This window comes from Aquila chrysaetos, chromosome 10 (genome assembly GCF_900496995.4).
Source record: "Aquila chrysaetos chrysaetos chromosome 10, bAquChr1.4, whole genome shotgun sequence".
Classification (NCBI taxonomy): Eukaryota; Metazoa; Chordata; class Aves; order Accipitriformes; family Accipitridae; genus Aquila; species Aquila chrysaetos.
In genome coordinates, this window is record NC_044013.1 from 41663023 (window position 1) to 41682471 (window position 19449).

A 19449-nucleotide genomic window follows, 5' to 3' on the forward strand; every position below is an offset into this window, starting at 1 on the left:
AAAAAAAAAAAGTAAAAAAATTTGGGATCACAAAGCAAAGCATTTAGCAGTCAAGAGGATGCCAGAACTAATGCTGTCCATGAATCTTGATTTAATCCTCTCACACTTATGCATTAATTGTACAGGTTTGATTAGGCAATCATATACCATTTCTTCACCCCGATCTACATACAAGTCACAGTCGTGTACTAAAATTGCATAATGAATGACATAACTTGAAAAATAAAAAAAGAGAGATTGTCTCACAGAGAAATCAGCTAAAGCTCTTCCTGGAAAAAGGGATTCCATCAGTCTCTGCCACTAAGTTCCTATCTGAAGCTGGGTAAATCACCTAAAGCATACTTTAGCTGCTGTTCAGTGCCTCTCTACTTCTCATCAAAGGGGTGCCAAGGTAAAATCATGGAGGTGCAGGGGAGCAAAATACTTCTAGCTGCAAAAAACAGTATGTGATCAAGTCATTAAAAACTTCACCATACTAAATTTGCCTGAGGAAGCTGATTAAGATTGCACAGGCAATCTTAAGTCTAATATTTCCTAACTTTTGTATGTTTGGTTTCGCAACCTTTAAACAGTATTTCTAACATTGTTTTTTGCACACAGCAAAGAAAAAGCAACACTAAAGGGAAAAAATGCTACAAATACTGTCATGCTGATGAAACTGGGCTCAAACACCCAGCAGAGTAGATCTATATATTCAGAAACATCAGTTGAAAGTTTTGGTCAACCAACACGCAGTAGTGTTTGCCTATAACAAAGTATGCTTCACCCTAGGCAGAGCATTTTTTGACTCCGAAAGGTTAAAATGTTTAGAGATACACAGAGATATTGCAATGGAAAGATGTGATAGGATATTACCATAAGGGAGATAGTACTGATTTCGTAACCCCAATAAAGCAAAGAAAATAAACCCTGCACAGATTTTATTCCAATAAGTACACATATTACAAAGATTAAGCCAGAGCAGCACACAAACAGACATTTCCAATTAAAAGTGACAAGAGGATAGGTTTCCACACTGGACATCATACCTTCAGCACATATTTCCGTCCTTCATAGATGAGTTCCACATCCACAGTGTTTAGCAGAGTATGAGCAGGCAGGACTTGGCCCCTTGAAAGAGAAGTACAAAACAAAACTAGTCTTCCAGAAGCCACTAAATGGCTATCAGGGGCCCAAGCACGTTCAAAGATGCATGCAAGAATTTGGAGAACACCAGCTGAGAGATGGGAGAAGGCTTTTAAACTGCCTCTTCTTAGGAAAGACACATAACAGTTTGACAAAGCCAGCCCATCTCTCTCTAGCCACACAGACCAGCTTTACTCTCCTTTCTATTCACCCACTTTTGCCTTAAAGAAGAGTCTGCAAAAGGAACATCACAGCCTGAATTACGGAACATGTAGCATGACTTAACATAGGGATAAAGCAGCTTTTCCCCCTGCAGCTCTGTTTATCTATGGACTCACCAACAGGACACTGAGGGGAAAAACTCTGTTAAGAGCAGACCTGCCTGGATCACATCAGGTTTAGCCTGATGGAGTGTTATGACTAGTTTTCCTACAGTGCCTGCAGAAGCAGAGAGGGTTTTCTAAGTACTAGTGGGAAACAGTTAATTTGGAATATTATCTCAAATCTGGAAAATTAAATCAATCCTCAAAACAAGAGGAAGACAGTACTTGGTGATTCAAGACTCCCTAATGTTGCCCTAGTAGCTCACAGAGAAAGAACTCCACATTTCTGAGCCACTTCTTGGACCTTCTGCCAAAACTGCCAGAAACCAAACCAATCTGTGCAAACAGCAGGGGATACTTTGGGGAGATGCACAGATATCTGCCAGTTTTCTTAGGCCAGTAGATAAACAGCTTCCTGGGGCCAGAGAACAGTCAGCAGATAACAAGCTCTGTGCGTTTCTGGACTGGACTGTACTTGAACAAAACTTGTAAATCAAAACTAATTACTATCTGCTTATCAGCTGTCTACCAGATCAGCTTGCAATTTTACCTTTCTAAAGAGTGCAGGAAGTTTGAGACACTGTTTCGGAAGCTCACATCAGCCACATGCAGAGCTCCACACACCACTCCCAGTATGGTATCAGGCCTTTCAGCCTAGAAAGAAAGGGTACATAACATAGCTGCATCTCCATTATCTTCAGTGCATTCTGGACACCCACTTGAAGAATCAACAGTCTCAGCTTTATCTTTGGTTCACAGCCAACCTCTCTTAAAAATTAAGTTGGTGTAGCATCCATGCAAACACTCTGTAGAAGCAGTTACCTCCATAACTCCTTAAAAGAAAACCACATTTTTTTTCTTCCTGGATCAAACCTTGAAGCTCCACCTACATTTCCACTACCATCTGTCCCAAAATGCAACCCAAAATACTAGCCTTAATTCACACATACACCAAGATGCTTTTCTGGCCAACTTTAAGACCACCTTTCCCTGACAGGGATGACCTGGGATTTTGATATAAATAAAGAACTAAGGCCAGTGAAAATGTTTATGAATAAAGTGGTAAGTGGAAGTTAACCATTCCTAAATCCTTGTCCTCTTGCAACCAGCATGCACCAGGCTTGTCTCCCCACTCCCTTCCCCTCCTCACTCCAATCTGTAGTCCTGTAAAGCAAGCAGCTGCACCTGAACTTTCTCCGCAATAAGCCGATCCAACCAGCCAGTGTCAATGCGGTTCTGCTGGAAGCTTTCTGTTTCCAACAGTTTAATCAAGTACTCAACAGTGGTTCGGAAATCCCCTCGGATGGACAGCTCCTTCAAAGCCACTACCATGTTTCTGAAAGAGAAAAGAATCCTATTACCTATCCCATACTAACAGTAATGTGGTAACTCTAGATAGCTCCCCATGAGCTGTTGGGAAAAAAACGTCTGAAGGTAATAGCAGAAGAGCATGTGCAGTGGAGCAAGATCCTATATGACGTGCTTGGGAATGAATGAAGCTGGTGTGAACAAGAGCAGCACCAGCTATGAGATCAGGAGTTCCCACTGTTATCATCATCTAGGCACCTACCACATGTCAGAAGTATACATAAGACAGACAGACGTGGTCTCCATCCCACCCAGAATGGAACAGAGGAAAAGCTCTGGATGAAAAACACCATGGATGACAGGTCAGACAGTCCTGTCTTATGACCAGATGCTTTAATGTTCCACACCACAAAAGGACACTCAATGGTTTATAAACATTATAAGGCATTAGCATAACAAGTTATCAATGTTTTTCCTGTTAGTAGCCTTCCACCTGAATGCTTTCAAAGAGGGACTTCAACAAAATGGTAACTATATCATATACGAGGCAGGAATGAAACAGAAAGGGAAAAAAAAAAAGAGAAGTAAGCAAAAAGTGTAGAAATATAGGTGCAACACATTGGAATTGCAAAGCAGGACAGGATGAGAAGCCTGACCATGATGTGGAAAACAAGGTAAAGAGAGGCAAACTTCTCTTAAAACTCCTAGAAGTAAGGAGTCTTGTTTTATCCATGGCACTTTGGACCAAAGAGGACAAAACCAAGCAGTTTCCAAGGTTCTACCACTTTTCTGACTACTTACGAGATGGCTTCTTCACGATTTTCTCCCCAAGAGAAGCAGTGACCAAATTGAGAATCGGCAAATTCATGAAGCCCTCCTGCAGCAGCAACACTGAAATAGCCCCAGACATTCTTATTGCTGCGGAAATTCAGTTCCTGAACTGTACCAGAACTGGGCTTAAATCCCTGTAAAGACAGACAGACATTGCTGTACATCCTAAAGAAAAAGTAAATAATCCAGAATTAGGGAAGTAATTAGAGTTCTGAAGGCTAGAGCACCTCTTTGTGCTGCAACATGATATATACACAAATAAGTTCAGGCTGTGTCTAACCAGAGTCTACAGAACCAACAGCTAAATGAGATAAAGGGAATAATCTTTTAAATTTGTTGCCAAAATTTTCAGCAGCAGGGATTGAACCTAGGTGTAGAGCCTACAGTTATCAGAGTGTGACCAGTAACTACAGAATTTAAAATACTCACCTCATCAGGATTCTCACTGGTGATACGTGCAGCGATGACATGGCCACGTGGACAGGGGACATGGGCTGAATTCTCAAAATCAATAGATGCATCTCCCCATGGAGAAACACCATACATCACTCGGATATCCTTGATCCTGTGGAGGGGAATCCCCATGGCAATCTGCGGGGGGGGAAATTAAAAATAGAAACCACTGAATAAGTTTCTCTCCTCACAGAGAGTACCTATTCCTTGAAGAATTAATTCTACAAATTCTCTGTAGAAGCTGATGCTGCAGTTCTAGTATAGCAAATATGCATGTCTATTTTCTGATGTGAGCCTTCTCCATGGACATGTCTTGGAACATTCGTACTTCTCAGGACAGCTGAGCTCAGTGTAATATCCACCTTAAGCCCTTCAGCCAGTATTTTCCATTGACTGATTAAAAGGCTCCAGAGAAAGCTGGCCACTGCTAGGTCAGCTGAGGATGGGCATGCATTAGGCCTGTTAAAAATACACTAAGGTCCCAGTGAGACAGAAGGCCCCTGATTGGTTGTAGGAAACTGTGGAATTTTGCAATTACAAACTGCAGTAAGGGTAACCTACAGAACTGGCTGCTGGCTGTATCCTTACGGAGTAAAGTCCTATTTGTTCTGTTCATTAGCTGGGATTTTTTTTTAATTTCAGATGTCTATTAGCCAGACACCAACAGACGAAGGACCAAACTGGTTACAATATCAATGCGCCATTCTGTGAAATTGTAACTAGCATCAGCAATATGAAGAACAGTGCCCAAACAATGAGGAAACCATCTGACCAGTTACAAAACTCTCAATGCCTGGCAAATACAGACATAGAGCTACTGGAATCACCTGCTGAGAGAAGGCTCAGACCAAAGCCAAACAGCCTTCTCACAAAATGAAGACGATCCTGCTCCTAAGGAGCCTACAAGACATTACAGTTCAACTGTTTGTTTCCTCTACCATCTATCCAATAAACTTCAAAACGCAAACCGGAGGGAGAAGAAAGAAACTAGAAAGAAAGCAAGAGAGTAAGAATGGGAAGGCTAAGAAATGGAAGTAGAAAAGCACCTAGAGCTCCTAATGTGATGTAAGACAGAGAAGAGGGAAAGAGGACTGAGGCATTCATCCACTGGTGGAAAAGATGAGGGCTGAGAAGAGGGAGATGGCATGGCAGCACACAGGGAGTTCAGTGGGGACGCACAAGGGACAGGTGAGCCACGGCATATGCAATAAATGCTTTCTACAGGATCTGTGAAGGATTCCCTCATTACTTTGGAGATCAGCACAACAAAAAGCCTACTGGTTCATGTAAGCTGTAACTGTCACTCACTGTCATGACTTCCCCTTGAAAAAGCAATAATCAAGACAAATTCTTGGTCACTTTGCCACATCTATTCAAATACCTAATTATTAGGTACAAATCCTGTTTGTAGAAAGGCTAAAGAGCAAGGACCTCAGCCAGGAGGAGAGGTGCGATGAGCAAGGGGCTTAGAGAGGTGGAAACAATTGCTCTGGAAGTCAGGAACTGCTCATCAAAATTTTTTAATTTTTTAGACCCAAGTCACTTTCCTGAACTTCAAACAACTGCTGAACTTGCTGAAAGATGAAAAATCCATTTGTCTGTTCTTTTTCCCCTCCTTTTGTCATTAGAAACTCTGGGAAGAGGCTGTTGTCCCTTGGAGGCAGAGTGGGCGATGCACTGCTCAAAACTGGCACAGCATTTGATCGCACTGCTAGCCTCAGAAGCCAACTTGTTTCACAAAATAATTTCAGAGCTTAAAAGTTGAACGACTCATGGCTAAAGCTTGTTAAGACAGGCTTTTTTTTTTTACACACAATCTTTCCTTAAATCAGTTTTCCTACCTCTATGTTTTATTCCTCTACTGCTTCCCTTCACACTCCTTTTAACTGAAGGTCCACCTGAGCAGTCCAGGAGAAACAACTAGAAAATAACCTCTCTTTGCTTTCCAAATCAGACAGAGCCAAATGGTAGAGCTATAACTTAGTGGAACAGTCATAACAGAAGGAATGCATATATATTTTGGAATACTGAATGAAGCTTTGCTCCAGCCACAGAAGATAAATCCCAAGCTGAGAAAGTACCAAAACGGGCCTTTGAGTTCTTGGTTACTTTTGTTGAGGAGGAAACGTAGAGGAGTCATATATCACCTATCTGCACATGAGGATATAAGCCATATTTGGTAGAACTCTCTAATACTTTCTTTATATTCTCTCCTCTATCAGTACCAAGATCTAGTCATCTGCATAATGTCAGTATGTGATCCAGTTTTAACACAGAATCCTGGCTGTGACTCAGACAAGAGTCCGCCCCCCTGGTTTACTAAGGCTTCAGCAGAACAGGTTTTTCATGCTCAGGCCTCCAGCATACCACAGCTTGAGGACTTCGTAAAGCCTCCAGGAGCACAGGGCCTGGGCACCTGACTCACCTGGAGCTGCGCTGCCGGAAGATTAACATCAGCTACCATCTCTGTGCAGGGGTGCTCCACTTGCAGGCGGGGATTCAACTCCAGAAAGTAGAAACTGCCATCCTGGCTGTACAAGTATTCCACAGTACCCGCACTCACATATCCCACCATTTTGGCAAGCTTCACCGCACACTAGGATACAGGAAAAAAGAGTATTTGATTTCCAGGCACCATGCTCAGTTACCTATGCTCTGTTCATCCACCCCACCCACTTCAGACTTTTGCTGGCATTCTGAAACATGCAAAAGCTTGTAACAGGCCTGAGAATTGCTCAAAGAAAAGCACGTGGCACAGGAGTTTTGATTTCCAGCTTATTTCATTTACAATTTACAGAAGGCAGAGTTTGAAGCAAATATTTATAATACTCAGCATTAGACAATTCATACAACTCCTGCAGATTGCTTTTAATATGACAATATACATTAAAAACGAACTTCCCTTCTATTTTTGGGGTGCATGCATTTTTGAAGGGAGCTCTACAGCTGTTTGTCAGGACATGGTGGACTCAGTTTTGGACATGTGCGTGGTTGCCCACACCAAGCAGTTTAAGACATGCAACCCTGTATTGCTCCTTTAAAAGATTCAACAATGCAAAACTCTTGGCAATGTCAAAAAAAAAAGTCCTGCCTGTTTCTGGAGTCTCACAAGGAAAAGAGAACTTGCAGAGCCACTCTCACCTGTTCCATGTGCTCAAACACCACCGAAGTCGCAATAGAAGCAGGTGCTTCCTCAATAATCTTCTGGTGCCTGCGCTGCACGGAGCAATCCCGGCCAAAGAGAGAGATGGCATTGCCATACTGATCTGCCAGGATCTGCACCTCCAAGTGGCGGGACTGTTTGGCTAGTCTCATTACAAAGATTGGAGAGCCTGGGACTTCAGCTTGAACCTATAGCAGAAACAGCATATAAATAGGCAGATCATTTTTTGTAAACACCTGTCTTAGTCACAATCATCCCAAGTTAACTTTTCAAGCAAGGAACATCCGTATTTTCCCCAGGCCACTTGAGGCTGAAAATACCCTGTGTTCACTTGTACATAACTACAGTGCCGTTTCCATTCCTCTCAGCTTTCCTAAATCACCCATAAACTAAAGAAGGCTCATGTCCCTCAACATTTTTGAGTTACACTGCAGATGCCCTCCATTACTTGGATTTATTCAGCATCTCCTATGATGTTTGGGCACTTGACAACTGTATTGGATATGCAGATATGTTGAAATCCTACCAACATACAGAGCAAAGAAAGCAGGAACTCATGATTCAAAGTAGCTAAACAGGCTCTGATCCATAATGCAGTCTTTTTCAGTTCTTTAACATTTCTTATGCAGTGATCTCAGAATCGCCCAATCTGAACATTTAGAACAAGACAGCACAAATCAGTGGGAGAAGTTACCTGTCTAAATAGGTTGGGGAAGTCATCTGCATTGTTAACTTTCCTAATTCCTTTTCCTCCTCCTCCTTCAGAAGCCTTGATCATGACAGGGTAGCCAACCTCCTCAGCAGCCTGATCAAGACGGGCAGAAAAACATGGATAAGTACAAAAAGGTAGCAGAATCAAGCTGAAAAGATCATTATCTCCCTGTTGGTTTGTGTTCAACCTTCCATGTCTGACTCTATTTAGCAACCAAAACATGAATGGGATAGAAACCAAATATTCCAGTTTGAGAGGTTGCCTGTAGCTGCAAAAATTAGCAGTGATTTTGTGACTACAGAGAACTCTAGCCTCTCAAAGTGATCACAAAATCTTTTGTCAGTGCTTCATGCCATTAAATTTACAAACTCACAGAAAAGCTTTTGTAGAATACAGAAAATCATTAAGCTGGGAAAAATCGTATACTCCACCCCCTCTCTTCACAAAGGAAAACTCCCAAATCCTGTATTGTGCCAGGAATATTTCTTATTCTAGAAATCTTCCACAGAGAGAAACTTAACAAAAGATGAAATCAAGTGTGAGGTCACAGGTCTTTATTAAAAGCACCTTCTTCCTGCATTGAAGAAAAACAACAAGAGACCCCTTAATGAAATACAACTTTGGTCCCATATTTTGTCTCTTTTTCCTAATTCTCACTTAATTCTGCAGGCTGGGCCCAAAGACGATATGTGAAAGATGACTTTCCTATTTCCAAGACTCAGTTCTGTGAGGCTGAGAGCCTAGTTCTAGTCTGTACTCCCATTAAAAATAAATTAAACCTCTGGCTCTGTCCAGGTGTGCATGCAGCAAGACCTCAAATACCTCCAAAATACTAGCCACCTACCCGCAGTCCATCATCTGCATCTTTCACGTAGCCTTTTTCATATAGTTCCCGAGGAACATTCAAGATACGCTTCTGAAGATCATTTTCCTGCCAGTCCACTCGAAGACCTGAAACATAAGCATTATCTTCTTATTCTTAGCTCATTCTGCTGCAAGGCTCAGTGTGAACTCACACGTCAGACACTGGTGAGACAAACAGCAGTCATAGTTTCACAAGGAACTCGTCTGGAAGCATTTAAAAAAGAGAGAATGCAGCATGTAAACAGACATTTCTACTTTCTGGGGAGCAGATCTTTTCATCCAACAAATTATATTCTCCTTCATCTACCTTCTGCAATTCTGAGAAACAGGTTATTTACAGTCATTTGAAACTGCAGAGAGCTTCCATGGAAGCACAGTATTGGCTGTGTGCCCCAAAACTACAAGCTATATGCTAGAAAAGTAGAGACTGCAGAAATACCAGATATTACAGCTGTACTGTTAGACTAACAGCATGTTACACAACACGTAAATTTTGCCTGACATATCCATATATATAGTAGTCACTATGTCTAAGCCTCAGATAATACAAATTTGAAAGCCTAAATAGATGGAACATCTCTCGGAACACCTTTTTGGGCACAGACACTTCTTAAAGATTAGATGTGTTGAAGAAAAAAAGATCAGAATGATCTTGATAAACACAGGGCAATTTCCTTACCACTGCCACTCCAAGGAAGAGTTGGAATGCCAGCAGTCTGAGCCACTATTGAAGAAGCAATTTTATCTCCTAAGGCCCACATTGCTTGGCTTGGAGGACCTGCAAAGAGCAAAAACAATGCATGAGAGAGACACGAGATATCAGACATTAGGGAAATGTCCAGAAGTCTTATTTAGGTTCCATGTAAGAGGGATAAATAAACACTCTTAGCAGGGTTGCTGCATGCCACATCTCGACTGGTATGAATCAACATTTCTGAATGGAAACAGAGAGCATTAGCTATATCAGCCAGGAAACTAAAAGCAAACAGACTAGAGTACTTTTGACCAAGAAGGAGGAAAAGGCAATTGAAACTACAGCAGTGCAACCACAGACACATCATAGTAGCTTGTTAAGTGCCCATCCTGTTAAAGAAGTCTTGGCACACTCAGCTTGCAAGCACCACTCTCTGCCCATGTGTCCTCAAGCTGGGTTTGCTCTCAAAGGGATGGTAGATACTAGTAACTGTACTGGTACTTAGGTGTGCATATCACATGCTACTGGAATAATAATTCAGTGCCCTGATTTCACTTGAAATGTGGTTTCCATGGGAGTGTATGATTGGTAAGAGATGTAAACTGGAACTAAAATACAGCTTTTAAATCCACTCCTCTTCAAAGGTCCAAAGTATTTCCACAGTTATGGCTCAACACACTACAGATAAAAAGATCTGCTAGAAGTCAGAACACGATACAACTAACCCCAGGCTAGGTTCAGACCATGACTTTTATCACAAGTCCATCTTTAGTTTTAAACACACACGTGTCCAAAACCTTATCCAATATTCAGATCCATGTGGTTCAGGAGATGAGGCTTACTACATCAAACATCTCCAGCACTTGGTTAACTACGCTGCTAACCAGCTTTTGAAACAATCTGCTTTAACAGGAATCTTTTCTGATTTTGTATCTCACAATATTCAAAGATACGTTGGAGAACTTGCCACTTCTCCCATACAGGAACTATTTCCCAGCATGTGTCCAAACCTTATCTAGTTTCATTAACCTCGATGACTGGAAACAGACTACACCGTTAGACAGCATAGTCTGTTACTCTGACTACCATAAAGAACACATCATCAGTCTTGCACTTGTAAACCATACCTCATGACTCTCTTTTAGACTCAGGATTTTCTATCTCACTAAACCTACCCATCTTAAAATAAGGACTAGACATTAGGTTAGAAATATATATCCTCACCCATGAAAGCAATCCCATTTTTGTGGAGAAGTTCTGGTAGTTTAGGGTTCTCGGATGCATGGCCCCAGCCAGCCCATACAGCCTGCAGAAGAAAAATAACATAAATCACTCTTTGTTTTAGTAAAACAAGCAAGCGAGCAGAGATAGAAAGCATGCAGATACTTCAAGTCTTTCTTTTCCTCATTGAAAACAGCCTCATAACATTCATAAGCCAGACCAGCCTCCTGAACTACACAGTATGCTTAGTTTAAAGGGCTAGCATCTTGCATCTTGTAGACAAGTCAAAGGAGGCTGCTGCAGCAAGCTGCTGAAGAGGAACTAAGTGTAGGGAAGTGGAAGGGTGAAGGGAACCTTCTACCTCCTACAGATACTCACACTGGGAAATCCACTGCATTGTAATATGCATGGCCTTTTGGTGCTAGTATAGGTTTATAATTTCAACTTCTTTGACCTGTCTTTTTCCCCAGACAGAACTTATCGAAGGAGAGAAGATTGCTTAGTGTTACCTCCTGTTTTGAAAACTCTTTGACACTTCTCACCTGCACTGGAATCCGCTTAGCAATATCAAGAATGAGTTCCACATTTGCATAGTTGTTGTTGTTAGGTCCTCCTGGAACTGGGACATAGTGATCTGCCATTTTAATATACTCTGCAAACACAAAGAAGGTCTCATTTAGATTGCAAATCTAATAAACGGTACTTGGCCTAAAACTCCCTAAATCTGCAGGACTAGAAGTAGTTAATCTCCTCCCAGAAAAATGTGTTGCTTGACAGAATGCTACATGATGCAGTAGACATACATTCAACTACTTGCATCCTTGTGGCCACACAGGTCTGTGCAAGGAGAAGGCTGTGCACCTTCGCTAGTCTTTACAACTCACCTGCATTTGCTTTCAGATCCTCAGGAGTCACCATGACAACAAATCTGATTGCCCGCTCATTTCGAAACATCTCATAGGACCAGCGCCGGATGGATCTCATGCATTTCACTGCTGCAATGCCATTATTTGCTATCAGGACCTGAGTATATTAGAAGCAGGGATGAAACAGAGTCTAAATAGCACAAAATACTAAACAATAATGAAAACAGTTTTTTCTCTGCAGACTCTTCGTCCAATTTTGGGTCTGTGCAGTTTTGTTAGCCAGCGTTCAATTCAGCAAGAACATTTAATGGTCCATCAGTCAATTTAGAAAACGGCTCTTGCTCAACCATAAAGATTTTAATGTGTTATGCTTTGTTTGGATTAGAGAGCAGGACACATGAGAATAGGCATAACGAGTGGCTAAAACTTTCAATACCTGAAAGGAAGAGACCTCATCCATTAAGTGATTGTGTATTTTTAAATACATTTCTTAGTGTTTTTTCCAGTCTACTTTTGTTATATGTGTCTATAAATACTTCTGTATCAGCAGAAGTGCTATAGCTCACTCAGATATTTTTTTTTCCTGTCACACTAAGCTAAAACAATGGGATGTTTATTTATCACATCTAAAATAAAATGGAAACACAAGGATTACAGGCAGAAGTACAACTTTCAAGTTCAGGAATATTAATATTTTGATATCTGCAATATACAGCCTTATATAGAGAAAAGTCATAGAAGTCATAGCTCAAGAGAAGGGAACAAAATGCAATACGCTAAAGTCAAGAAGGTCAGTAACTTACCTTTTCAATAACTTTATTCCCTCCAAAACGAGTAACAAATTCTGCTGGAGAAGCCACAGTGAAATCCCGCTGCACATCAACTTTCTTCCTGTCCCGGCCTTGCTTTACAAGGTGTAAACCAGACATACTGGGCCTAAGGAAATTTGTGGGAGACAGAAGAAAGCAACTTGGCAGTGCAGATGTACACAAACAGAAGATGTGGGAATAATTTGTAAAGTTCCCCTTGACAATATTCCCCACAGAGACAAGCAGAATCACTCCTTGCCTCCAGACCACGGCCTAGTCCTCAGCTTTTACAGAGATGAGACTGTTTTTTAACTACCTTTCAGTTATCTCTCTGCAAAGACCAGGTCATCTGGAGAAATTCCAGTTATGCTAATATATAAATAGGTAAAAATATGTTCAGTGTATATTGCTGCCCAACACAGAACAACAATGCTCCACCGACAACAATGTTTTCCAGCTTCGGTAAAACAAGCCACTAAGATGAGACTCCATAAGGAAATCCTACTGGGGAACCACAGCAAATAAATCTCCAGGTGCAAATGAAAGACTCTGTGACTGGCTACTTAAAATAATTTTCCAAGAATTTTCCATCATCCAGTCTTTGATATCTTCCTCAAAAGTTCTGAGAGCTAGAGAACAAATTAATCGCAGTACTTCTACTGCAAATAGTGAAAGACAGTTTTGTGTCTGACAAGATCAGCTTGGTGCTCTGCCCCGTCTTTCCCTGTGGGAATGGGACAGTTGCTTCCCTTTCTTATGCTTCAGCTTCCACAGAAATAACACATGGATAAACCACCCTTTGCTTTTGCAAGCACTGCAGGATTTGATTTGCTAAAATTTACAAAGCTGAAATTGTGAGAAGAAACTCAATAGAAAAGCAAAGACCTACTCTTCACACTGTCTGTCTACCACAGTACAGCATGGCTGGGAAAGTAACAAGATACTTTTTATTTTAAACCCTCTGAAGCTTTACCTCTCAGGTCACCCCACAGTTTACCCATTTTTCTTACTCTATATAGTGTACTTTTCTTAAGGGGTTCCTTTCCCACAAACACACTGAAGTCCTTACCCCTGCCACCATGTAGGATTACAGAACCTTTCTGTAGGAAGGAGAGATGAATATTGGGAAGGTACTTAAAAAAAATACTCAATGCTTTGGCAAGACCCAACAGCAACCCAGGGGGTCAGTGCCATTGGAGCAGCCGTGTAACTGGCAGCATCTGTCCCCAGGAGCCACACGGGCCCCGCTGGCTGCCCTTCGGCCATGGAAAGCCATCAGCAACCTCTAGCCTAATCAGCTGCCCAAGTGCTGCTGCCATTGAGCAACTCCACTGGGAAATGGGATGAGACGCAGCAGAAAGCAACTGGAATTGCTGGGGGAGGGCACGAAGGGAAAACGAACCCAAGGACAAGCCAAACCACATACAGCATCTAGAGGTCTCCTTTTATAAACACAGCCACCAAGGTCGGGTAGCCTGAGAGCTGTACCTGTGAGGTTCACTGCCCCATGTGAGGTCTGGAGCATCCTGGCTTGAATAGCTGCTGTTAGAGGTGCTTGGGGACAGCCTGAGAGGAAACACACAGATTGCCCTTCACGTTCCCTCATAAATATGTTATGGCCTACAAAGATTTACCAATCTGGAATGCAGACCCTCCTTAACTTCATCAGGAGCACAGTAACACCACAAACCAGTATTTTGACTAAAAAATTTGCTGATGAAAGAAGCCCTGAACAAACTGTATCTAGTATCTGGTTTAAATCCAGATTCTTCTCTTACCCATCTTTCCCATGAACGATCTTGGTGCTAACACAGACTATGCTGTGCCTTGCAGTACACATGAACAAAAAGGATCTTGACCCAGCACAACCTGTTCAAAAAGGTACATGCCAAATCCTGGTATTACCAATCAAGAACTGTACTAGAACGAAAGGCAATCTTTCAGGCAAGGCAAGATCAGTACCCAGATCTGACCATAAAGACGTGTTTATCTACCACACATAGGATGGAGTGGACCCTTCCCTTCCTCTCCGCCTTCACGCACACCATCCACTTTGGCTGTGACATCCTACTGTGGCACAACGCTGACTTTGTGAGGATTTCCAGAATAGCAAGTAAGCATATTTACAGCACTTGAAATTCAGACCCTGTCTTCTGTGTTAACACATCAGTCTTTCTCTTGCACATGTGAGATATTCCCATGACAAATGGCCATGCTGGTGGAGAACTGGAGAACTTCAAGTTATAGTCTTGCAAATGTTGAGCTTAACTGGGAAGTTAAGCTGTTCTAAGTTACCCTGTCTAAGCACAGTGAAAGAGACTTTGAAGCAATCCATGAAGCCAAGAGTGGGAGAAGTAAAGATAACAGGAAAAACAAGATCAAAAGGGTGATTTTAAAGCATGCTAAAAAAACAGATGCCTATCTCCCAGTGATCTTTTGGGACATATAAATGGCTGTACTAGGTCAGACCAAAGTACATCCAGTCTAGTAACTTGTCTCAAAGAAGAGCTGCTAGCTGATATCCAGAGAAGGGCATAAAAACAAGTTAAGTGTGCAGAGGTTCTTCCCCTGTGTACTTTCCCTTCTTCCAGGGAGCTGCACTTTCAGAGATAGACATTGTCATTCAACTTAAAACTCATCCCTATGAGCACGAGTTCACAAACTGCTCTGTGATAATCTCAGCCCAGGAATTCAAGGACAGGAGCCAACAGGCAAGAAAAAGCGCAAAGGCATAGTTAAGGTTGAATTTCTTCTAAATTTGTGTATTTAAAGAGGGTCAGAATCTATGCCATGGCAAGGAAGGAGCACAGTCCAACAAGTGAGACAGGTTTATTCATTGCAGGTTTATTGAGAGCAGCCTCAACAAAAATAGAAAAAAGATAAAAATCTTGGGGTCAGAATCTGTGAACATGTATGAATATGAACTATCCTGCCAGGTTGAAATTAGTACACACATAAAGATACTGCTACAGATAAAATGTCAACAAAACCAGGTTCACCATCCAGAAAAATGCACAAACACTTGTTTATAAGCAAGTATAGTTCGGTTTAATTTGTGACAGTAAGCATACCAAGAACATTAAGTTTATTTACTAATAACCACAGGCTGTACATTATAATCAAAACAGGAAAGATTTTTTTTTTTTGCAGGGTAAGATGAGGTAGAAGTTGGGCAGCAAGGAAGAAAGAACAGTGAGCTCTAAACAAAATAGAGTAAATGCTGAGTTAGTAACAGTCATACCTATTAATCACCAGGTTACAACTGCAGTGTTTTGTTACGTAGGAACTTTCAAAATGCTCATCTATCCCTCAGAGTTTACAGAGGTTAGTAGTTGTGCAGAATCTCAAACTTTTTTAACACTGATTCCCCAACTAAGATGTATTCTAGCATCTTTCTTACAGACTGCATGCACAGATACCTCACAGTAACTGGTGAGGTTTCAGAGGATAAAATTAACGTGGAAAAATATCAGTATGCATTCCCAGTACAGAGTGCCCAACTGCCTCAGTCCAAGACGGCTGCTGCTATGAGGAGACAATCATATCTGTAATTCTTACCTTTGCAGCATGTGGTATCTCATTTCCTGACTCTGTTCTGCAGAATCCTCCATGCTGTCTCAGTGAAGGAATTAACAGATTTCAGGCTTCTTTATGACTCGCCTAGTGTAGCTGCTGCTATTTTATTTTTTTTCAATACTGCAGCTCAAAACCCAGCAGGAGAAAGCTGCAAAGAGCCTCTTGCACTCATGCGGTTCTCCTTAAAGCAGTGGCACTTCCCAGACTGCTTCAATCTTTTAACCTTTGTCCCTTGCTTTCCACCCCTCCTCTCTCTCAGCCACTCTTCTGTGACGCAGCATGCACAGAGAGGGTAGCAGCTTCCCTCTTCTGCATTCAGAGGAAAGCAGCTGATCAGGAAAGAGAGAAAATTATCTACAGGTTACGTAATCAGGCTTAACACAGCACCGCCGCTGCAGCCCGCACAATGCACAGTGGCTGTTCGCAGCAATGGTCGGCCCCAGTTCGTGCTCCCCACAAAGGGGATCACGCAAGGAAGCGCAGACTGCAGAGCTTCCCCACATGCTCCATCAGCATCCAGAGGAACCCTGCACCGCTGGCGGCACAACTGCAGGCGAGCACCTCCTCAGCAGCTAGCTTTGTGAGAGCAAAGGAGCAACTAACTAGAGGGGCCGATTTGCCCAAAGAATTCTATCAACATGTAGAATTTAATATCAGATTTTCAGTAGGGGTGGGGAGGTGACAAGGAAAGCATTTCCAGGGCTGCAGAGAAGAAAGTCAGAAGCACAGTTTGTACAGGCACACAGAGCGCAGTGGTGATCCAGACATGAGACAACAGATTGCACTGGACATCAGCTTGGAAGCTGGGAGACCCTGGACAAGTCACTTAAGTTTTCTGTGCCTCTGTTTCTCCACCTATAAAATGAACATGATGCTATAAGAATAAATATCCTCACACGCAAAGTGCTACAGTACTGCAGGGTCCAATAACATCACTGGAGAAAGGAAGAATGTTTACTCGGTATTGAGCACATGCAAAAACATAAATTGCAAATTTCAGGGTAGGGAAAGGATAAGCAAGGGCAATGACCGCAGCAATACAGTGATGTTCAAACCTGGACTGCAACTAGACACAGCAACTGGATTACATTTTTAAATTAGACAACATTCGGGTCTGTCCTGGTGTAGAGCCACATCCAGGAAGCACAGCTTTTATTTGATGCACACACATTCCAAGAGTCTGAGCAAAAGCCCTGTGCAATCACCCAGAAGGGGATCACTCAAAAAAAAAAAAAAAAAAAAAGGAACAAGTACCCAGAGGAAAAGTGTCACATTAACATGATGACAGGATGCAACCTTGAGCCCTGAAGAGCAAGGTGAGGTCATTGCAGGAGACAGGGAACTAAAAACAGTACAGGCGATACGAGCCACGACCAACAGCAAGTGCCATGTGTCTGATAAAGTGCAGGCAAACAATTCTGTGCAGATCCAATTTCTTCAAGCATTGTCAGCAGGAGGGTAAAGGGGACAGCGACACACTGTGGCAGTGAAGGCGGCAGTCACAGTGGAAATAAATCTTCACCAGAGAGCAGAGACAAGAGATACCAGGGAAAGAACAGACTTTAAACGAACAAAAAACCCCCAACATGATATATCTACCTAATAACTAAATGCCTCTCTCACATCAGCCTTTGTCTCCTCTTTGAAGAACCAGTCAAACTACCCAACTGTGAAGTACACCAGAAATTTCCCATTTAATTCATTTTAAAACAGAAGTATGTAAGAAAAAGCAACTTGTCTTGAAATATTTTCCAGCACTGGCTCTATCTTGAGAGGCCTCCTGCCGCACCACTTACCCAGGTGTGGTACAGATCCCCACTCCCAGCCCGCCAAAGCGAACTCGGGGACCCTGCCTCCCACACCCCAGCACGCATGACTCCAGCCATGGAAGTCTGCTCTCCCAGGTTCTCCAGGCTCCTACTTCCCTTCATCTCTGCAGGGAGGCTACCACAAACCCATTTCACCAGTTCCAAACAAGCCATCATTAAGGGTAGAGAATCATGAACCTACAGACTCCGCTTGATAAAATCTGTGTCACTTTCTCTTCTGGTCATCACTACATAACACCAGGAAAACCCAATTGACATTCAGAGACTCTACTGGATATGTATTTCATGTAGAAAATGGTATATTCCATCATTTTCAAAATAAAACAATTGCATAATCTCTGGTTCCATTAGATTTCCTCAGTGTTTGATTCTGATTCGAGATTAAAATTTATACACAGTACAACTGAAATTTTATTTTTCAGGTTTTGTGAGAACAGTTTCCCAAATACTTGCCTGTGCTCCAAAAAAACCCACCCCCAGCCCCCAATCCAACCAGTTTCTGACCATTGTAGCTGCAAGGAAACAAATCCTACATGTACACACAGCTTGATGGTAGAGGAGCAGCTTCAGCATTGGTTAAGTTATTTATCGTGCCTTCTACCAGCTGAATTCACTGCTATGAAATCAATGGACACGATCTGCTGCAACATCCCTACAAAAATATGCCACACAAGGATGTGTCGTTCTGATACAATACTTACCATCAAACACGCACACACTCTACAAAGCTCATTTCCTAAACAGAATACTGCTCAGAACCCAAATGGCAAACATCATATGAAAACCATCCCCCTCTTTAGACCCTAGGCCTGCTGTTAAGACAAAAGGAAAGCCTGCGCGGTTCTCTTCTGTTCTAGCCTCCAAGAAAAAAAGCATTCATTACAGACACATACCTGACGCACATCGCAGCTAGGAGCCTGCATTGATCCCAGCACTGTAACATGCCAAGTGCTATCAGTGACGTAGCAGTTTATTCCAAAGGCAGTGATGCATTAGCTGGCTTGTTTGAAAGGCAGCCTTAAGGAGACTGCAGCACATACACACACGCACACACACACACACACCCCGAGAAAGGATTTCCCCCCCTCCTCCGGATTTGGCCTGTAAAGGGTGTGGAGAGAAGGCAGCTCTCATCATCAATTTGGGCTTTATGTTTTGTAAATATGTAAACACTGATGTGAACATGTATCTGATCTGGTGATAAGACTCAAGCCAGTTGAAGCATCTGTAAGATCTGCTCCGGTTTTAGATCTGCCCTTGCAACCTATTTCACAAAAAGCCAGAGAGAAAGAGCAAGCATATACGTAGTCCAGCAAGCCATGCAGAATTCTGCAGCTGGAGTAAATGGTTCACTATGTCTTGGGTAATAGGCACTGGGAGGCAGCAATCTGGACTTATTCAAAGACAGTTTTTGCCTGCGATTTTAAAGAGACAGAACAGTTGGCTTGAATACAGATGCTGCCGGAAATCAGTGCTTCAACCTATAAATCAAAAAAAAAAAATGAAACTCGACTCAGCTCTGACAAAGGATTGAGCCTAAGGATTTCAGGAAATTAAACAAAGGATGCAGAATAAAAAACAAAACCAGCACCCTCCCTACTCCCTGGCTAAATAACTTCACTGCCATGCTAATACAGATTTTGAACAGCCATCAAGGCAGGTCTTTAGCCTAAAG

The 19449-nt window shown here is 42.2% G+C and overlaps 1 protein-coding gene across 9 annotated transcripts in view; it reads right to left on the reverse strand.

Annotated features, from left to right (window-relative positions):
* The window catches only part of ACACA (acetyl-CoA carboxylase alpha), a 140991-nt gene that overhangs the window by 104139 nt on the left and 17403 nt on the right, over positions 1-19449 (reverse strand). For 8 of the 9 annotated variants that reach the window (XM_041126817.1, XM_041126820.1, XM_030028210.1 and 5 more), the window contains 14 exons: positions 12364-12496; positions 11579-11717; positions 11237-11346; positions 10698-10779; positions 9459-9557; positions 8760-8866; positions 7898-8008; positions 7182-7391; positions 6466-6636; positions 4017-4178; positions 3558-3721; positions 2634-2784; positions 1999-2102; positions 1029-1110 (listed from right to left, as the gene is read on the reverse strand). In XM_041126817.1, the coding sequence (XP_040982751.1) occupies positions 1029-1110; positions 1999-2102; positions 2634-2784; positions 3558-3721; positions 4017-4178; positions 6466-6636; positions 7182-7391; positions 7898-8008; positions 8760-8866; positions 9459-9557; positions 10698-10779; positions 11237-11346; positions 11579-11717; positions 12364-12496 (1825 nt within the window). Of the gene's footprint in view, positions 1-1028; positions 1111-1998; positions 2103-2633; positions 2785-3557; positions 3722-4016; positions 4179-6465; positions 6637-7181; positions 7392-7897; positions 8009-8759; positions 8867-9458; positions 9558-10697; positions 10780-11236; positions 11347-11578; positions 11718-12363; positions 12497-15927; positions 16801-19449 lie in introns of all 9 variants that reach the window. The other variant, XM_041126819.1, reaches the window with a different exon arrangement.